The sequence below is a fragment of the Heloderma suspectum genome, chromosome 3 (genome assembly GCF_057233095.1).
Source record: "Heloderma suspectum isolate Gila_16-S chromosome 3, 16-S_ref, whole genome shotgun sequence".
In the NCBI taxonomy this organism is placed as follows: domain Eukaryota; kingdom Metazoa; phylum Chordata; class Lepidosauria; order Squamata; family Helodermatidae; genus Heloderma; species Heloderma suspectum.
Window position 1 is genome coordinate 206,206,112 of NC_139460.1, and position 19,672 is coordinate 206,225,783.

General features: G+C 42.1%; 1 protein-coding gene across 1 annotated transcript in view; it reads right to left on the minus strand.

Annotated features, from left to right (window-relative positions):
• Positions 1–12,889: 12,889 nt before the first annotated feature.
• The window catches only part of ANK3 (ankyrin 3), a 320,808-nt gene continuing 314,025 nt past the window's right edge, over positions 12,890–19,672 (minus strand). The window contains exons 44-47 of the mRNA XM_084845353.1: positions 19,106–19,189; positions 18,908–18,967; positions 17,031–17,113; positions 12,890–14,866 (exon numbers count right to left, since the gene is read on the minus strand). Of these exons, the coding sequence (XP_084701479.1) occupies positions 17,048–17,113; positions 18,908–18,967; positions 19,106–19,189 (210 nt within the window). The 3' untranslated portion in view covers positions 12,890–14,866; positions 17,031–17,047. The remainder of the gene's footprint in view (positions 14,867–17,030; positions 17,114–18,907; positions 18,968–19,105; positions 19,190–19,672) is intronic.

Consider the following 19,672-nt stretch of genomic DNA (forward strand, 5'->3'; position numbering starts at 1 on the left):
TAGTCACAATACCTCTGCACTATAAAAGAAAGGGCTAGATTGGCAGCACTAGAGGGGAAAAGTGGTGGGAAGAGGACAAGCTAGGCTGTGGAGAAGGAGCTATATAGCATGCCTTAGTTCCACATGGCATACAGGGGTCTCCTGGCTTGTTACTGGATGCCTGTTTTGCATGCTTTTAAAAGCCAGGGTTATTTTGCATCTGTTACCTCTGTGGGTTATTTCCAGATCAAATCTAAAACCCACACATGCCAATCTGGTCAAGGAGATCCACATGCAATTCCCATTTCTATGCCCATATCACTTGCTGGATTAGGAACCATGTGCCTGAAACCGACTTGGACATTGTATATATACACTGTACTGCCTGTATTGCTTTGGAAGGAAGGAGAGTAAAGAAGTGAAAGTTACTAGTTTTCACATATTGTTGCAAAATATCCAACCAGATCTTGAGACTACTGGACGTCAAAGGCTCGACAAAGATAGGGGAGAAAACCTAACACAAGATCTAGGACAGGATATACTTTGCATTTTTGATATTAGCACAAATATCATTATAATCACTATCATTATCTCAGTACTACTTTTCTGAAACCAGCTAAGGTGATTTACAAACGTGTCAGAACATAATAAATACATAGTAAAACATTCAACACAACCTTTAAAAGCTATAATAACAGCCATGAGGATTGACTTTGGCATATCCTTTCAAAATAACCAGCCAGCTCTTGTTTTGCTGTTTTTTTCTTTCTTTCACTGCTACCTCAAATCAGCAACGGCTAAAGTTACTCGATACAAGGGGTGGGAGCAGAGATCCTGTACTTGAATGGTAGTGTGAAAGGTGGCATTTTAGCAAGTGATGCTTTTCTCACCTCTGCATGAGAAGTTCCACACCTGTGACAATTCCCTCTTATATGTACAGGAGCCCCATCCTCCTTTCTATATGGTCTAGCAGACAAGCCCTTGAAGAATTGGTTAAATGGACAGCCGAGATTAGCGCATTTTAGAGTAGCATCACAGAATAGTGACGTGACGTGAGAAGAACAGGGCGGCAATTGTCACAGCAACAGACAGATTCAACAGGAGCAGTCATTTCTTCAGTCAGCTACATTACTCATCTATCCTCTCAGCAAACAGATAACTGCATCCAGCAACTACTTGAAGTGGCTAAGTAGGTCTCACTATCCCCGAACCATGATGCCTCCCTTTTTGGCAAAATTCTTGAGCCTAAGAGCTACATACGAAAAAGATGTGTGATGCAGCCCTTGCTGCTTCTTTTCCTTTTTTCCCTCAGAGTCCACCTTGGTGTAGGTACCATGGGCACATATGTACCCTAGACTTAATCTGTGTTTTAATAAGCATTTCCTTTTCTGAGGAAACCCTGGGAAGGACTATGAAGTCCTCCGTTCACAGAATTTCAATTCCCAGGGTTCCCTCAGGAAAGAGGATGACTATGAAACATTGCTAACTTTTGTGGTGCAGGCAGAATTTGAGGGAAGGACACTGAAATGTCTCAGCACTCCTCCCAAACTGTGGTTCCCAGGCTTCTTTGGTATAAAACCAATATAAGTTTGTAGGCCAGATATAGCCTATGAATATTTTCACATGTATATCTAAAAAGCACTTTAGAGCCTTTCTTCTCACCCTGTGTAAATTTTGTTCAGGACAGAACACACAGGTCATTGTAGCTACCATAGGCTTTCTGTTTACATTATAGACTGAGAAAAAGTCTTTTCCCTCCTTAAGTTTCTCCACTGCCATCACTTTTATTTTTGTCTCGGTCCCTCTGTTGGGAGAGGAAATAGGGACAGCGTTGTAGCAAGAATTAGTGTCTGAGATGGAAAATCCAAATAGTGTACTCACAGAAGCACACCTTTGGTAAAACATATGATAAATTAAATAACTGGCAACTGGCCATCCTCTCATGATGGCCATCCTCTCATGATAACCCATACTGGGGCAGACACCTCACTGTGACATGATAGGCCCAGCGGTCCAGTGAGGAATGCCTCTGCTATTCCTCCTCAATGCACAAGCAGTCAATTTTTTTGCTGCAGGAACCCTGCTTTTCTCTGACTTGCAGTGAAATAGCTGTACAGGGCTGCAGCAGATAGCATTAAGTTTTTGGAAAATCAAGGAGCAGGCCTGCGTTCCTTACAAATGTTAGCAATTTCAGTATTCAGATGACTCAGGAGAAATAAATTCTGCATTAATGAGCTTGCTCATCAATGAATAGATTTAAAGGAGGCTGGAAGTGAGACACGAAATATCATCAGCATTTACAAGTTGCACTGTTAAATTGTCTGGAGGAAATTATGTCCAGTTACCTGAAAGGATGAAGCCATAGCCCCATGGGTGAGGAGCATGGAGGGAGCAATCCTATGGCCGCTAGTCAGCAGCTAGACGGCCATAGGATATGTGGGTTCCCAGAGAACCAACCTTCCATGCTGCCTTGCAGGCAGTGCAGAATGGCCCCATGCTCAGAAGAGGAGCACAGAGTGGTGAAAACGGGCCGATCCAGGGTGGGGAAGGCAGAAATGCCAGTACAACACATCCTATGTGTCATCTGGCAGCTGCCTCCCCTACTCCACCTTCCTGTGGCTAGACAGCCGAAATCAGCTGTCTAGCCGCAAATGCAGGGCAGGAGAAGGGAGGAGGGAACCATCCCCTCTGTGCTTCTCCTGCCCTGCATTGGATAGATGGAGTGGCTGCCTATCCCCTAGGATTGCGCCGCAAGCTTCTGGTGATGCTAGGGAAGTGAAAGTTTGGGTATTGCTGCTCTTTGCCAATCCAGCTCCACTTGCTGATCATAATCCCTCTGCTTGTAGCACTGTAGTTAAAAGAACTGGGGATTGCTTTAGGCCTTGAGTAACCTCCACTGCTGCTGTTCTTAGCCCAGATCTCCTCCAACACCCTTGATGGTGTCCTAGGGGGAGTCTACATGGAAATGGAATGAGAAGCACTTCTGGTATTATCCAGATTTTCATGAAATCGCTTTTGGTCTGTCCCAGGCACACGAAGCAAAAAATGTGGAGTAAACACTACCTTAAAACCTGCTTTTCACAGGTCAAACTGCACTTTAATCCACCTTACTTTGTGGTTGGACGAGCAGAGTCCTGCTAGTAGAAGTGAACGTCATGCACCCCATAGATGCTGCTTTGCCAATGGGAGAGGGTTGCTCTCACCCCTCTCCATGCTCAGGGAAGTTTAATGGAAGAGATGGGTAATGTCAGATAGTTTACCCTACAACTCTCCCCCTGACATCTGCTGACTGTGAACCAGCAATATTGGAGCCCAGGGAGAGACTGACAGGCAGGCAGACAGGAGGCGCCTAGGTCTTGCATGGAGGGAAAGGGCTGGAATTGCCTCCCTCTGCTAGAGCGCTGGAGTCAGCAGTGGCTGCTGCTGCTGCCTCTGCTTCCCCAACCCAAACTAAGGCTCCTCCTCCCCACAACATACAGGAAAATCACACACGGGACTATTCTGAAGGGCAGACGTGAATGAATCAGCGGCTGCTATCTGTGAATGGAAAAAGACTGCTATATTACTCTGAAGGGGCAACCCAGCACGATTCCATGTTTGTTCCCAGCTCTGTCTGTGCTCCCTTGTCATGCTGCCTGCCTTTCTCCTTCCCTACTGGGTATTCCTTAGTTGCAGGTGTATTGCTCGACTGGGAATATGTAGGTTATCACATCGTGCGACTGTGAAGTTGTAGGTGTATTATTACTGTGAAATACCAAGGCTGGCCAGCCTCACTCCTTCCCTTCTGGGTATTCCTTAGTTGAAGGTGTATCATGCCACTGCGAAGTTGTAGGTGTATCACAGTAATGAGACTGCGAAATACCGCGGCTACAGGCTCCTACTACTGGCTGCCCTTTCTCCTTCAGCTTTGTGTATTCTTTATTGTCTACTACATATAAACAGGCTGCTCCACTATTGTGAATGAAACAGCGCTACTGCTATTATGAATGGGAAAAGGAGGATGCGTATTGTGAAACCAGCCCCACTGCAAATGGGGAAAACGAGGAAGGGGGTGGGGAAAGAGAGACAAAATGGTCCATGGGTGGTATTACCCCATAGCAATAATGTTAACGATGTGTTGAATTCTTATGAATGCTGATTTACATTGGTATCTCTGCAGAGTTCAAATTTTGTACAAAGAATTTGGAGGGTAATTCAATGTCAGTGTTTTATTGTATACCTGGAAGGCTCGGGCAGTAGGTAATATACTGTTTTACTGGCTGTTATTTAAAAGTAAATAAAAAAGACTAAGCATTATAAGCATGTGTATTGATCATAGTACTTAAATAGAAAGGGCTCAGCCTGTAAGGAGCTGCTTCTCTTATAGGCATAAATTACAGAGCTTAAGTTGGTAGTTGTGTCACTTCTGCTAAAGTAATCCCACAGATCTGGCTACCAGAAATGATGGATGGATGTAAGGTCTATCTTTAACATCTCCCAGTGCATCAGGAGATGAGGAAACTGTAGCATCTTCCTGGCATTCCCTCCTGAGTGCTATTGTCAGCCTACATACCTGCTGTGCAGCATATCTGGAGTCTTACTCATTACAGCAGGTGGGGGAGGTGGGCATAAGACAGGAGCAGAGCAAAATGGGTGGAAGCAGCCAAGACTCCCAATGGAGTGGGGTTTAAATATACATATCTGATCTCAGTGTTGCAAGCTAAATGAACAAGCTTACGTATATTCTTTATGTGGAAAGGGAAAGACCTTCATATCGTCTCTGCAGACCTGTTGCAAGCCAATCTGTGAGGAGCTTAGTGAGTGGATAGTTGTTGCATTTGAAAGTTGGGGAGGGGGACTTTTTGATTCTCAGATAGAGCTGCTGCAACATATGCAACACAATCCTAATCCTATTTCCTCAGAAATAAACCATACCGAATCTAGCCAGTCTTACTCTGTAGTGAGTGTACTTAGGATTGCTGCAGTAGCTGATCAATATAATGGATCAGTCGGTTAGAAGTATTTTACAGTGTAATCATATACCCACTTACCAGGGAGTAAGCCCACTGAACTGGGCAGGACTCAGGTCTCTACTTCCTATTGCAATTTGCAACTCTTTATCCTGCGAAACCTGTACATTTGCAAATAAAGAGATTTGATTTCACAAAAAAAGACTCAGCCTCCAATCCAGTCTTCCCCAGGGATAAATCCCAGGTGCTCGTGGAATAGGCAACCAAATGATATAATTTACAATACTAATTCCCTCCAAGTCCAGGTTTTCCCATCTCTTCCTCTTGAGAGTGCTCTTTTAAAATGTTTGATGGCACATCAACTGGGCCCTTTTTCATGCTATCTGCCCATCTTGCACACCATCATTTGCCATTGGTTGTAATCACGCTAATTATTGTTTGGCTATCCAACTTGCAGCCTTTTCCTATTTGAAGAACTGTCATATTGGTAATTTGTTACAAATTCTTTGCTGCTTCATTGTGATTGTATTGAGCTAAACTCTTGGCTGCAAGAGTTCAGTCGTTAAGTCGTGTCCGATTCTTCGTGACCCCATGGACCATAGCACGCCAGGCCTTCCTGTCCTCCACTCTCTCCCAGAGCGTGCTCAAGTTCATATTCATTCCATCAGTGATGCTATCTAGCCATCTCATCCTCTGCCGTCCCCTTCTCCTTTTGCCTTCAATCTTTCCCAGCATTAGGGTCTTTTCCAGAGAGTTTTTTCTTTGCATTAGGTGGCTAAAATATTTGAGCTTCAGTTTCAGTATCTGTCCTTCCAGTGAGCAGTCAGGGTTGATTTCCTTTAGAATGGACTGATTTGACCTCCTTGCAGTCCAGGGGACGCATAAGAGTCTTCTCCAGCACCACAGTTCGAAATCATCAATTCTTCGGCACTCAGCCTTCCTTATAGTCCAGCTCTCACAACCATACATTACAACTGGGAAAACCATAGCTTTGATTAGACGGACCTTTGTCGGCAAGGTGATGTCTCTGCTTCTTACTATGCTGTCTAGGTTTGCCATAGCTTTCCTGCCAAGGAGCAAGCATTTTTTAATTTCATGGCTACAGTCACCGTCTGCGGTGATCTTGGAGCCCAAGAAAATAAAATCTGTCACTGCTTCCATTTCTTCCCCTTCTATAGGCCAGGTTTTTTTAATGTTGAGTTTCAGACCAGCTTTTGCCCTCTCCACTTTCACCCTCAACAGGAGGCTCTTTAGATCCTCTTTGCTTTCTGCCATTAGGGTGGTATTATCTGTATCTGAGGTTGTTGATAATTCTCCCAGCAATCTTAATTCCGACCTGTGATTCATCCAACCCGGCGTTTCTCATGATGTACTCTGCATACAAGTTAAATAAGCAGGGCAACAATACGCAGCCTTGTCGTACACCTTTCCCAATTTTGAACCAATCGGTTGTTCCTTGTCTGGTTCTTACTGTTGCTTCTTGACCCTCGTACAGGTTTCTCAGGAGACAGGTAAGGTGGTCTGGTACTCCCATTTCGTTAAGAATTTGCCGCAGTTTGTTGTGATCCACACAATCAAAGGTTTTAGTGTAGTCAATGAAGCAGAAATAGACGTTTTTCTGGAATTCTCTTGCTTTCTCCATGATGCAGCGAATGTTGGCGATTTGATCTCTAGTTCCTCTGCCTCTTCAAAACCTGGAATACTGTCATCTGCACCAGCTTTGCTGTTAGTAATGCTTCCTAAGGCCCACTTGACCTCACTCTCGAGGATGTCCAGCTCAAGTTCAGTGACCGCACTATCATGGCTATCAGGGACATTAAGATCTTTCCTGTATAGTTCGTCTGTGTATTCTTTCCACCTCTTCTTAAACTCATCTGCTTCTGTTAGGTCCCTGCCTTCTTCTTTGTCCTTTATCATGCCCGTCTTTGCACAAAACGTTCCCTTGATATCTCCCATTTTCTTAAAAAGATCTCTAGTCTTTCCCATTCTATTGTTTTCCTCGATTTCTTTGCATTGTTTATTTAAGAAGGCCTTCTTGTCTGTCCTTGCTATTCTCTGGAACTCTGCATTCAGTTGGATATATCTTCCCCTTTCTCCCTTGCTTTTCACTTCCCTTCTTTCCTCAGCTACTTGTAAAGCCTCATCAGACAGCCACTTGGCTTTCTTGCATTTCTTTTTCCTTGGGATGGATTTAGTTGCTGCCTCCTGAACAATGTTACGGACCTGTGTCCATAGTTCCTCAGGCACTCTATCAGGTCTAATCCTTTAAATCTATTCCTCACCTCCTCTGTATATTCATAAGGTATATGATTTAGGTCATACCTGAATGGTTTAGTGGTTTTCCCTACGTTCTTCAATTTCAGCCGAAATTTTGCAAGAAGCAGCTCATGATCTGAGCCACAGTCAGCTCCAGGTCTTGTTTTTACTGATTGTATGGAGCTTCTCCATCTTTGGCTGCAAAGTACATAATCAATCTGATTTCGATATTGACCATCTGGTGATGTCCATGTGTAGAGTCGCATTTTGTGCTGTTGGAAAAGAGTGTTTGCTATGATCAGCGTGTTCTCTTGGCAAAACTCTATTAGCCTTTGTCCTGCTTCATTTTGTACACCAAGGCCATGCTTGCCTGTTATCCCGGTGATTTCTTGACTTCCTACTTTGGCATTCCAATCCCCTATGATGAAAAGGACATCTTTTTTTGGTGTTAGTTCTAGAAGGTGTTGTAGGTCTTCATAGAACCCATCAACCTCAGCTTCTTCGGCATCAGTGGCTGGGGCATAGACTTGAATTACTGTGATGTTGAATGGTTTGCCTTGGATTCGTACTGAGATCATTCTATTGTTTTTGAGATTGTACCCCAGTACTGCTTTTCCCACCCTTTTGTTGACTATGAGTGCTACTCCATTTCTTCTAAGGGATTCTTGCCCACAGTAGTAGATATAATGGTCACCTGAATTAAATTTGCCCATGCCTGTCTATTTTAGTTCGCTGATTCCCAAGATGTCGATGTTCAATCTTGCCATCTCATGTTTGACCACCTCCAGCTTACCTTGATTCATTGACCTTACATTCAAGGTTCCTAAACAATATTGTTCTTTACAACATTGGATTTTCTTTTCACCACCAGACACATCCACAGCTGAGTGTCCTTTCGGCTTTGGCCCAGCCGCTTCACTCTTTCTGGTGCTACTTGGAAATTCCCTCTGCTCTTCCCCAGTAGTATATTGGACACCTTCCGACCTGAGGGGCTCATCTTCCGGCGTCATATCTTTTAGCCTTGTGATACGTTCCATGGGGTTTTCTTGGCAAGAATACTGGAGTGGGTTGCAATTTCCTTCTCCAGTGGACCACATTTTGTCAGAACTCTCCACCATGACCTGTCCGTCTTGGGTGGCCCTGCATGGCATAGCTTATGGCTTCACTGAGTTATGGAAGCCCCTTCGCCACAAGGCAGTGATCCATGAAGGCTTGCTCCCAAGTACCTCTGCCTTTTGAGAGCTCGTTTGGAAATTACAAGGAGTGAGTGCCTTTTTGTCTTCTGCAGATCTTTGGCACCAAGGACCTTTTTATTTTCTCAGGCCTTCTAATTTAATTTGATCTGTTTTATCGTGTGTGTGTGTGTGTGTGTGTGTGTGTGTAAAACGTTCTGCTTCTGTTGATTGTAGTGTCGTTGCATGATTTTTATTAATATGCTTTTGTTTTGGTGTGTTTTGAAATTGTATAAGCCATGCTGGAAATTTATATTGAAGGTGGGATATAAATATATTAAATAAAAACTAACTCCCACCCCTCGGAGACTCATCAAGGTTGCTCACTCCAGGTTTTCAGAAGGGCTATGCTTAAGGGGTTGTTGCTGAACTCTATTGGCCTGCTTTTACTGGTGGTTTGCTCATGTCCTGGGAATTAGCAGCCCCTTGTGGTCCCTGAAAAGCCTAATTAAGGCCGGGGGACCTTTCAGAGTGGCACTCTGAAACATAAGGGCCTGTAAGCAAAAATCAGCAATGTCCTATGTGCATGTAGAAGGAACAGAGCTCTTTGGATCCCAGCTGTTCTTGTTTTTTGACTTTGCTTGTGCTTTTAATGGTTGCTGTTTTTATTTATTTCTCATTGCAGTTCTGGAGTGAGTTTTGCTGTTTTATTTATCCTAGGTTTGAATTGTGAACTACTTTAAGAGCTTTTATAAGGCAAACATTTGATATATCAATTTAAAAATAAACTATAAGGGGGGGAGTTTGCTAGGGAGCAGGCCTGTTCCACCTGTGGCTCCTAATTGAGGCTGTTTATCTCCTCTCCCTTCCAATAAACTATAAATAAATATTACTTGCAATATATTTGCAGCTGTAAGGAATTAATGCTTTAAAATACAATTCATTAGGAAAAGAAAGAGTAATTCCTTCTCCCAAAATAATGAACTGAGCTCTCATGGAGAGAAGTGTTAGTAGAGATTCCCTTTATAAAAATGTGCCCAGAACTTTCATTGCTCACTTCACTTGTTCGGAAGGTATCTTACGGCTGCAATCCTATTCCCATTTACCTGGGAGTCAGATCCATAACAGGATTTTTGAGTCTAGGATTGCATTGTCAGTAAGTCTTTCTAAAGGTTTGTAAAGTATAGATTTACAGTGTAGATTTGGCGACTTAAATATCTTTTTGTATTGTGAAAAATTGATTGAGTAATTTTAAGTCATTACAATTTACCTTTCAGTTGTATCCCCAAGAAGTCTGGGGATCATTTTCTTTCTGCTTTCTAAGGAGTGTGTGTCAGTGTGTGCACACCAGCATTCTCTTGCTCCCCATGACTCTCTCCAGCTTCTTTCTTTCTTTCTTTCTTTCTTTCTTTCTTTCTTTCTTTCAATTTCATACAAAATATGCACAATACAAAAGAAATCCAGATAAGGGAAAAAGCTGAAGACAGTCTGTTCGATTAGCACTAGCACACAGCTTTTAAAACACACACCCTAGCTCATTTCATCTATATTAGCCCCTTTGCTTTGGGCAGGGGTGGAAAGTGGTGACTCCAGATGTTGTTGGACTACAACTCCCATCATCCCTGAACATTAGCTATCCTGGCTGGGGCTGATGGCTGTTGGAGTCCAGCAACATCTGGGGGGCCACAGGTGACCCAGTCCTGGTTTTAGAGACTAGGTGCTTCTCCGCACCAGGCTTTTTATCCTGCAGCTTGCTGCAGCTTCCGCTTCCGGATTCTTTGCGGGATTAAGATTGGCTCCTTACACAGGCTGACATGGGCTCTTTTTCCAGGACTTTCTTTGTCTGCAAGTTCTACATGTTTTACTATACAGCCACTAGATGGCACTGTGATATAGTGAAACTGCACAATTTCACACAGCCAATAAAGCAGGATGACATTTATTACTGCATTATCCCTGATCATTTTAAAACTGGGTAAAGATCAGAAAGCATGGGAGATACCCTGGAGGTTGATAACATTGTGTAAAGAACACACAAACTTCCATGAGTAACCAATCACCAGTGTGCCATAAAAGCCTCATGTAGAAATGCTCTAGGGCTAAAACAAGGTATGAGTATTGACACATGGCTGCCATCAAAAACTGCAGCCTCACATCTCCTCCTCCTCGATGCACTGGTAATGTCTGCTACTACAAAATGCATGAAGTGACACCTGTGCACTGTAAGGGTCCGTCCCCCCCGCCCTGCTTTATGAGCTGCCACTTGGGCGGGGGGTGGGGGGATGGAAATGGTTCAGTGCACTGGTGATGTCTCATTATATGCTTTGTATTACCAGACATAGCCAGGGGAGAGAGGAAGAAATTCAGCCACATGTCTCCTGTCATGTCTTGTTCCAGACTAGTACACTATGCCACCCAGATAATTGTCACCTGCAAAACGAAATTAACATTGTTGGGTTAGTTTTTGTGTTGATGAAATGAATGCTTTATACTGTGCCAATAACCAAAGTGATAACTTGCATAGGTCAGCTCAGAAACAATACCTTTCAAAGGAAGACAGTTCACACATTTTGCTGAAAGTCTTCAGGTATTCAGTGATCAAGAGATTAAGTAATTAAAATTCATGAGTGAACTAATCCAGTGTTAACAGAATACATAAGTATTATGACCGCAAACCAGTGCTGGTACTGCACACATTTGTGTCCTGATGAAAAAAGTACTTTAGTCACTAAAGTAGTACAGTTTGTATATTGACATTACATTTTCTTAAGGGGGAGGAGGGTGGAGATCTAGCAACTGTTCTCTTGACATTTTTTGGTATCCCACGTCTGTAGTTTGGTGTTGATTTTCTGCTGAACTTCCAACTTTCTTAAAAATAGGTAGCTTTAATTTTAATAACATTATTTTCACATGGTTTGAAGGTAGCTGATTGACAGTTGTCTAAAACAGCGATTATTTTCCACAGCAGGAAGATCACTGGGGTGTTGGTGGAAGATTATTTGAGCAGGGAGGGGAACAATTCCACCATGATATTTGCTTCCTATCTACCGCCTAAGCACCATCTTGCTGTGCACCTAACAAAATACGCATAGCAAAGAATTAATGACGCATATTCTCAACTCTTTTGAAATCTGCTATAATAATGTTCCACTTTCTGTGTGAGTCTGCCTGTGTTTTCCCTTCCAGAAGTGGTTTGCTAGTGAAAGTGGGGGAGAGTTGCCATCAAGAATCTTGAAAAGGAGGGGAAGGGAATGGACTGTGTCAGGGGAACCCGAGAACCTTCTCTTGGGAGACAGCTTTCCCCCCAATATCACTTTCCCCCAATATCACTTTCCCCTAGGAGCTGCAACAGTAAAACACAAAGGGCTGAGTAGGGAGCTTTGAGAGTTATTGTACCATCAGCCACTGGTAGCATTCTCTGAATAGGAATGAAAGAAGAGGGTGCCCTCCAGATCCTTTGGATGACACCTCCCAGCACTTCTGACCACTGGCCATGATGGCTGGGGCTGATGGGAGTTTATGCCCAAAACTTCTGGAGGACACATCAGGTTGGGGAAGGATGTCCTAAGTTAAAGGGAATATATAGATGGCAGGGGTATGTAAGGAAGGAGGAATGGAAGCAGCCTGAGAAAGAAGGTGTGGAAGAGGCCAAGGCCAAGAGGAGAAGCTGGGTCAGGAAAAGCTTAGAGGCTTATGAAAGGAGAAGGAAGGAAAGAAGCTTATACTGGGCAAATATTTCTGAAAACTTAATGCTTTGTTTCACAAATTATCTCTGATAATTTCTGAATATCCAAGAATATCTCTGAAAAGGATGCAACTTCCAATTAAAGAAGGTGGATTTGGCTTTCTGGATCTTGCTATTTATCATCGGGCTTATCTGCTGGCCTGTGCTAAATTTTGGTTGTTCCCACTTAGATTTGATTTTCCACCTTGGTCAGTTTTGGAATCTTCCTGTTTGGAGCCTCTCTCCAAATGGTTGGCATTAGATTCTTGGTATATTAAGGTAGACAGAGCTCCTCCCACAATCTTGGTCGTCAGAGATGTGTGGCTTATAAAGTCATGCCAATTACAGTTTGACCTATTTTCCCATGCCAAATTGACTTTATGGGGAAATCCAGATTTTAAAATTGGAACGTGTTTGTGGCAGACCTGGACAGATAAGACAATTTTTACCCTAGATCAATTATTGGGTGCTGATTATGTTTTTGCCATTTTCAACTTTGTGAGATAAATTTGCCTGCTACAGCAGAATGCCAGTATTCGCAATTGAAATATTTGTTAGAATCTAGATTTGGTCCTGCTGCTTTTACTGCCTTAGAGTCCCCTTTGCCACTGGAAACACTTACTGAAGCTGACCAGGTATATCAACCCACAATTAATGTTTATAAATACTTATTATCAGTGAATAAATATGATTCAGCAGGAATGGAACAGGGAATTGGAATGTCCTATTTTGCCTAATCAATGGGCCGCTGTTTGGGCATCTGTATCTGATATGTCTATGGACCTCTGGTTTATTTTTTTCCTTTTTTTCTAGAATGTTGTAATATTTGAAACAGAGGCCTTTAAAGCATGTTGTTATACTTCCAATTTTTTGTTTTGTTTGTTTTGTTTTGTTGAAACTCACAATAAAAAATTGATTAAAAAAAAGGAAGAAAAGAAGCAGGAAACCAGTGAAAGAAAGGGATAGAGGTGGTTGTACGCAGGGTGAACGGGGCAAATGAGGCAAGAAGGCAAAAAGGACAGATGGAAGAACTTTTTTTCCAGAGGGAAAAAAAAGGCTGGGGGACAATGTGACTTGGGACCACAGCACATGGCACCCACTGATTCACTCAGGTGTATAGTTAACTTGACAGTCATATTTTCAACATGCATTACTCCCACCGTTTGTGTAAGAGTATGAATAATTCCACGATATACATGTAATGAAGAGTTTTAACACAATTTATTTTATGCTTAAATAATCAACTAGATCATCCAGTGTTTGTGTTTTTTCTTCATACATATGTAATTAGAGCTATTATCAATGAATTCTGTTTTCATATGAAGATAATTAACAAATTAAAAGTATTTCACCAAAAACCCAAATAAAAATGCCCTTTAAAACACAGCAGCCTTAACAACCTAATATTACACTGCTAGGATGATTACAGATGATTGGCTTACTTAAAGATTCTACATCTTAGAGCCAGTACACAATACAGTAATATTTTTACAGCGTGCTGCCAGTCTGTTAGCTAAGAATTTCTCTTCATTTCTTTTTTTAAATATCCCAAACTTGTGCTTACAAGAGCACCAACCCACTTCTAAAAGCTGCAAGCATTTCCCCCTTGTATAAAGCAAGAACAGATAGCACCCCCCTCCCCATAATGCAACTACTGTATATGTTATGATTGCTTTAAAGTTTAGGTCATTTCCATTTAAAAAAAATGGCAACAGCAACAAATATTAGATGAAGGGCTTTGTGTTTACAGGTAAAGGGCCCACTCCACCAGGCACTGCTGCCGCTCTGCAACTGCCGTCCATTTTCAGTGGTGCTTGTGCCAGAGCCCACTGCATGCCCTGCTTAAATGAATGGGAGCCCCGCAGCAGCTGTGCTTGGTGGGTTGCACCCCCAGAATCTTATTTGTCATGTTGCGCTCTAGTGTTTGCAAAATTGGAAAAGATTTCATCAAAATAAGGTGAAATGCATGCATCAAAATATTAGTACTCTGAAGAAAAGTTTTTTTTTTCACAGGACTACAGAATTCCTCATCTTAGGAATCATTAAATTGCAGCAGATTTTAAAGATTTTTTTTAAAATCAAGCTAGTGTTTTTGCATATACAAACATTATAATTGCTAAATATACAAGAATCTGTGAAGATACACCCAGAATACCCCTGCAGGTGTAGCCGTTTGAGACAGTGATTTCTGTTCAACGTGAATGCAATATTCCGTTTGTGAGCTACGAGGCAGTGCCTTATCAACATTTATTCTACTTCTCCTTAGAATTTATACAGTGTTATATATTTACAGTGAAACTATCGATGTTAGGGATTTAAAAAAAGAAAGAAATAAGTATTTTTATTACCCTGACAGTATGGGTCCAAGAAAAATAAGGCGAGCTGTTGTGGATTTCAGTGAATTTTAGTGTCTTTCTGTGGTTTGAACCATTTTTTCAGTGTCGTTACTTCCCCCTCTTGCTACAGGAATTCTTTTGTTTTGCGATGGCATCGCATTGCTTCAAAGAAGCTGTTCCAGAGTGGCATCTTGCATATACACTACATCGTCCCCCATTGCACACTCTCCAATGCTGTGAATGAAAGTGAATTTCCATGCTCTTGTAGAACTGGCTCATGCTAAATTAAATTTGTTTTTGTTCTTCACATGAAAACCATGCGGTTAATGTGTGGAAGCAGCAAACACACACGCACGCACACACGCTTTTATCAGTGACTTGATAATTCCTGATGATTTTTCTCTTCCTTGAGTTTCTCTCTAGAATACTGGCAGTAAAAGCACACACAGTCTTGGGTCAAAGGGGAGAGGGGAGTGGAAAAAGAGATAAAAAAAGAGTACAAATATCAGAAATGCACATTTGAAAAGCAGTGGACATTTCAGCCCTAAATACTGCTCTGCAATCTGCAATAACAGTGTAATATCCTTGCAACAGGAACCTAAAGTGTATGCTTTTGTGATGTTAGCCTGGCACAGTCGAACCTGAAATGCATCTTTGTTAGGAAGGGGCATGTCGATAAGGTAACTTGCCTCACCTTAAACTGCTGCAAAATTTGACCCCCTTTTTATAATAATAAAAGTCATAAAAATATTTAGCACTTACATTGTGCTTCACACAGATTACCTGAGCCATCATTATAGCAACCTTGCAAATTAATCTGGTATCTTTATTATCCTCATATTATTCGGGGGGGGGGGGAGTTCTTGAGGCTGCTTACTAGCGGCCAGAATGCTCAGGATGAGCTGAACTTTGAATCCTGGTTCATGCTCTTAATTAGAACAAAACTGAAATATATTGACAATTAGACAAAATTCCACATCTTTCAAGATTTGTCTCTGGATTCCAACATGAAGAGTCCAAAACAGATATTTTAATCTAAAAATTAGACATGTTTGGTTATTGCCACTTATTTGGGGGATAGTTTCCTGACTGGATTAAATAAATGACTAAATTTTGTAGATCAAACGTTTTTAACAAGTATCTGACAAAAGCTGCCAGCTGTTATTGGCCGATAACAATTTCAAATTAATATTAAACACTGAAACCAAATCTTCTTTGATGTCAAATGCTGATGCTGGGTATCAAATATTGGCCAAGCATTTGCACGTTTGGGAAATATTCAACAACAACAACTCGGAGAGAACTGTTTGGGGCACATATGTTTCAGTTCAATCACAAGGCTATATCAGCTCTGGATATGCCGCCTTTGCATCCCATCATCTGCTCCTGGCTTCCTATGGTGAACACTGGGTATGTTCCAGGGGAATTGCTAAAGCGCAGGTTTTATTGCTACAATGTGCAACTGAAGTGCTGAGCTAGGGAAGCGTCTGTGTAGAGGATGCACCATTTCTTTAGTGTTAAAATGTACTCGGCCTTTTTATTGGCTCTGCTCCTGTTCCTTTCCTTTAACAGCAGCAATTAAGCAGATTAAGCTTTCTTCAACATGTCATGTCCATGCCAGAAAAGGAACAGGGCCAGTGTAGAAGTTGGCACTTCCATTTACATCTGAAACAGAAGTCCAAGTAAGCATTGCTTAGGACTGCAGCCTTAATGTGTTTTCTTTCTCTAGGTCCACAAGAGTTGGGATAGGTGGTCACTGCCAGAAGTTGCTTATTAGTTACACTTCTAATTAACCATTTTTCCTAGATTGACTTTTAATTCTTCAAAATAACACCCGTGCTGTTAGGCATCAGCACTGTCCAGAATCAGTTCCTGATGACCCCAGCATGACAGTTCCAGTGCTTTACTTGCATAAGGATAAAATCTGGCTTCCAGATTTTGGGGAGGTGCTGTAGCTCCCTAACAGAGAACCTGCTTTGCATGCAGAAAGTCCCAGGTTCAATCCCCGGCAACTCCAGGTAGGGCTGGAAAAACCCCTGCCTGAAACACTGGAGAGCCGCTGCCAGTCAGTGTCGACAATACTGGGCTAGATAGACCAATGGTCTGACTCACTACAAGGCAGCTTCCTATGATGATCTGTGGAACCAGGCAGAATCCTGAGATCTGATCACTTTTGTGCATGTAGATGGTTTGCAGCATTACCCCTACGAGAATAGCCATCATTGTCCACGTAACACTATAGGTTTGCAGCAAGTACACCTCCAGCAGATGATCACTGATCTGTAGCTACTGTTTCTAGATAGACTTTCTGCCACTTAGGCCCCCATTCCATGCATGCTTTCATGTCACTCCTGGGAATGTATAAAAGCGTCCCCCCACATGGTTTGGTTTGGTTTGTGTGTTTACATAACATACAAGTGACTCCCATCATGTTGGGTGACAGCAGCCGTGTCACCCCAAGTACATGTAAAGGCGAGGTAAATGCAGTGATCACCTCCTGGTAAGCAGTAAGGAGAGCTTGGCAGCAAGCACCATCCCCAAGGTTTATATTACTTGCTAAGGCTCCATATTTGAGTGGAGTATTACGAGTAGAATGTTTATGTATCAAACTGACCATTTGCTGTTTGGCTGTTACGAATATGTTGTCTTCTCCATATGCCGGACTTCCTTCTTCATCTTCACTTTATACCCTTCTCCCTGCTTTAAAGACAAGGTGCACATTCAGAAATCAGGCAGAGGTTGCTATCAAACTGATACTAGAATGTCCCATGTAGCTGTAATGGGGTAAGTAAAAAGCTGTTAAATCTGAACACTTCATTGCAGAAACACACAAACTACAGTCTTAGCCACTCTGCTGAGCTGCAAAACACAGGCTTTGTGTTTTGCACTGTCACCTCTGTACAGGAAACACATCCCTAAGGTATTATGAATCGCATGCTAAATTGGGGTGCTGCCATAGCTGGGTGATCATCTCAAAAAAATCACAGCCTGAGTTCCGTTAATGTCATTTAGAAGGCTGAGTGTTTCACCCCTCTGGAAAGACAGATTCACTGATACCCCTTGCTGGGCACCCCAGGTTAGCAGATCCTTTGGAAACAAAAGCATCCTGTTCTTAAGAGGGCTCACAATAACACTGCTTCAAATTAAGTAGATTAGTAACGGAGGAAAGAAGAGGGGGAGCCAGCAAAAATGTTTGCCAAAGCGGAACACATCTGCAATAAAATCGTTTACTGACACACACAGTGCAAGTCTCCTAGACCTAAAGGCGGGATACTGTTCTCTTAATACAAGTCCAGAGCTAATACAGAAACACAGGCTCTGAAAATGATCAGCCTAGTCTGAAAAGTGGGTGGGGGAGAATTTTTACTGAGCTTTGTGCTAATTTAAAAATAACTGTTTGGAAATTAGTTGTCTGCATATGCAATGAGTTTGGCTGTTACGAATATGTTGCTTTCATGTCGCCCCATAGCCGAAGCTCTCTGTGTGGTTTAGAGATAAAAACATTAAAATACAGTATACAAAGTTTAAAAGCCACTTACATAAAACATATTTATTTAATGTTAATCATTGTGGCTATAATTTAAGGGCACTCTTGTTTATTTTTTCAAAACTATTTGGGTTCTGGTGTGTTTACTGTAACTGAGATTTTAAAAAAGAAAACAGTTAAAATTTTCTTACTTTTTAGAATGAACAATAGCTTTTGTGTGTTAAGTTGAATGTTATCTTATACCCCTTTCACTTATTACTTCTCAAAAAGGGCACTACTATCTGGGTATTGTGCAAACTTATTTAAGTGTAATTAATTAATTGCATAAAAGGCAGGTGATTAACAAGCTTGATTGCCCTCTTTTTTCCGTTTTTAAGTATAGGTTTTCAAGACTATTAGAAAGTTGGCTGCAGTCTGGACCTGAGTAAAGAAAAATGTGGAGTAACAATAAGGACGTAGTCCTAGAAAGGGAAAAAAGTCCACAAATCTGACATCATTTTAGACTGCAAGGCTAAACCTCTTGTGTTGGGCTTGCAAATTCAGCCACCTGCAGTGCAATCCTAGTGTATATTTGCTAGGAAGTAAATGTTACTGTATTCCTGGGAGGGCAGGGGGGGCTCCTCCCAGGTACTTTTGCTCAGGATTGCAACCTTAGCCACAGAAGGCTTTCTTAGAGCAAAAAAAGGCCAGTGTAGCCCTCCAACCTGCTCTCTCAGGTATGTAGAAGAAACTGGAGTGGATGGTAAGGTATGAGAATGGCAAAGCGTTTTCAGATCCAGCCTCAATGGTTTGAAATTGCAGTGTTAATAACAAACTCTGCTGTTGATGCTTCCTGCTTTTTTCTTTTCTGAGTTCAGCGGCACACCTTGTCAAAAGCACAAGCATTCTGCTTTTCACTGCTCAACACTGATGTTAAACTGCAAGCTGCCAGCCAATCAGCAGAGCTTAGTTTGTAGAGAGACAGCACAACCCTTTTGTGCTACCCTGCCCCACGGTTCAGTTACCATGTCACCATGTTTTTTCTTATGTGGGATAACAACACGCCTTAATACTTTTCGGGTAACCTGTGAGGAGTAATATAGGAAAAGCAAGTATGGATACATTTTCTGCCTAAATCCAAAAGGACAAAGTTGACGTAAAATGAGTCAACACTCAGAATACAAAAATTGTGACTGAAGAATGAAACTGCAAGATAGGATTACTTTTCGGGTGATGATGTTGCCTTCTTCATCAGTAAAGTGCTCTTCTGTAATAGATTCACCGGGAATGTTTTTTGCTTCCTCACCCTAAAGAATGTGTTACAGTATTAGCCATGGTCACCCATTTCCCCAAATGTTGGCTTTTCAATACCATTCCAAGCAATTAAAACCATGCCAGGCTGTATTTTACTTGTTAGAAACAGTGATACTGGTGATTTATGACAAAACAGATTATGCCCCATTTCCACACTGTGGAACATTCAACGTCTTACTAATCTATATAGTCAGTATCCCTCCATTGGCCAACCTGTGCTCATGTGGAAACACTTGTTGTGCATGCACAGGCCTCTCTGGATCTGAGCCATGTCATACATTTAGCATATTAAGGGCTAATCAAATACAAAAAGCAGCCCCCGTATGACCTCCTCCCTCCAGGAACGGGGAGGGTTGCTGGAGACTCACAGCCTGGCCATGACAGCACAGAAATGCTACTTGTGCAAAATGGGTATTCTTCTTCAAAAATCTCCACATGGGTAGAGTGTCTAGAGCTCCCCTGATTTCCATGATGAC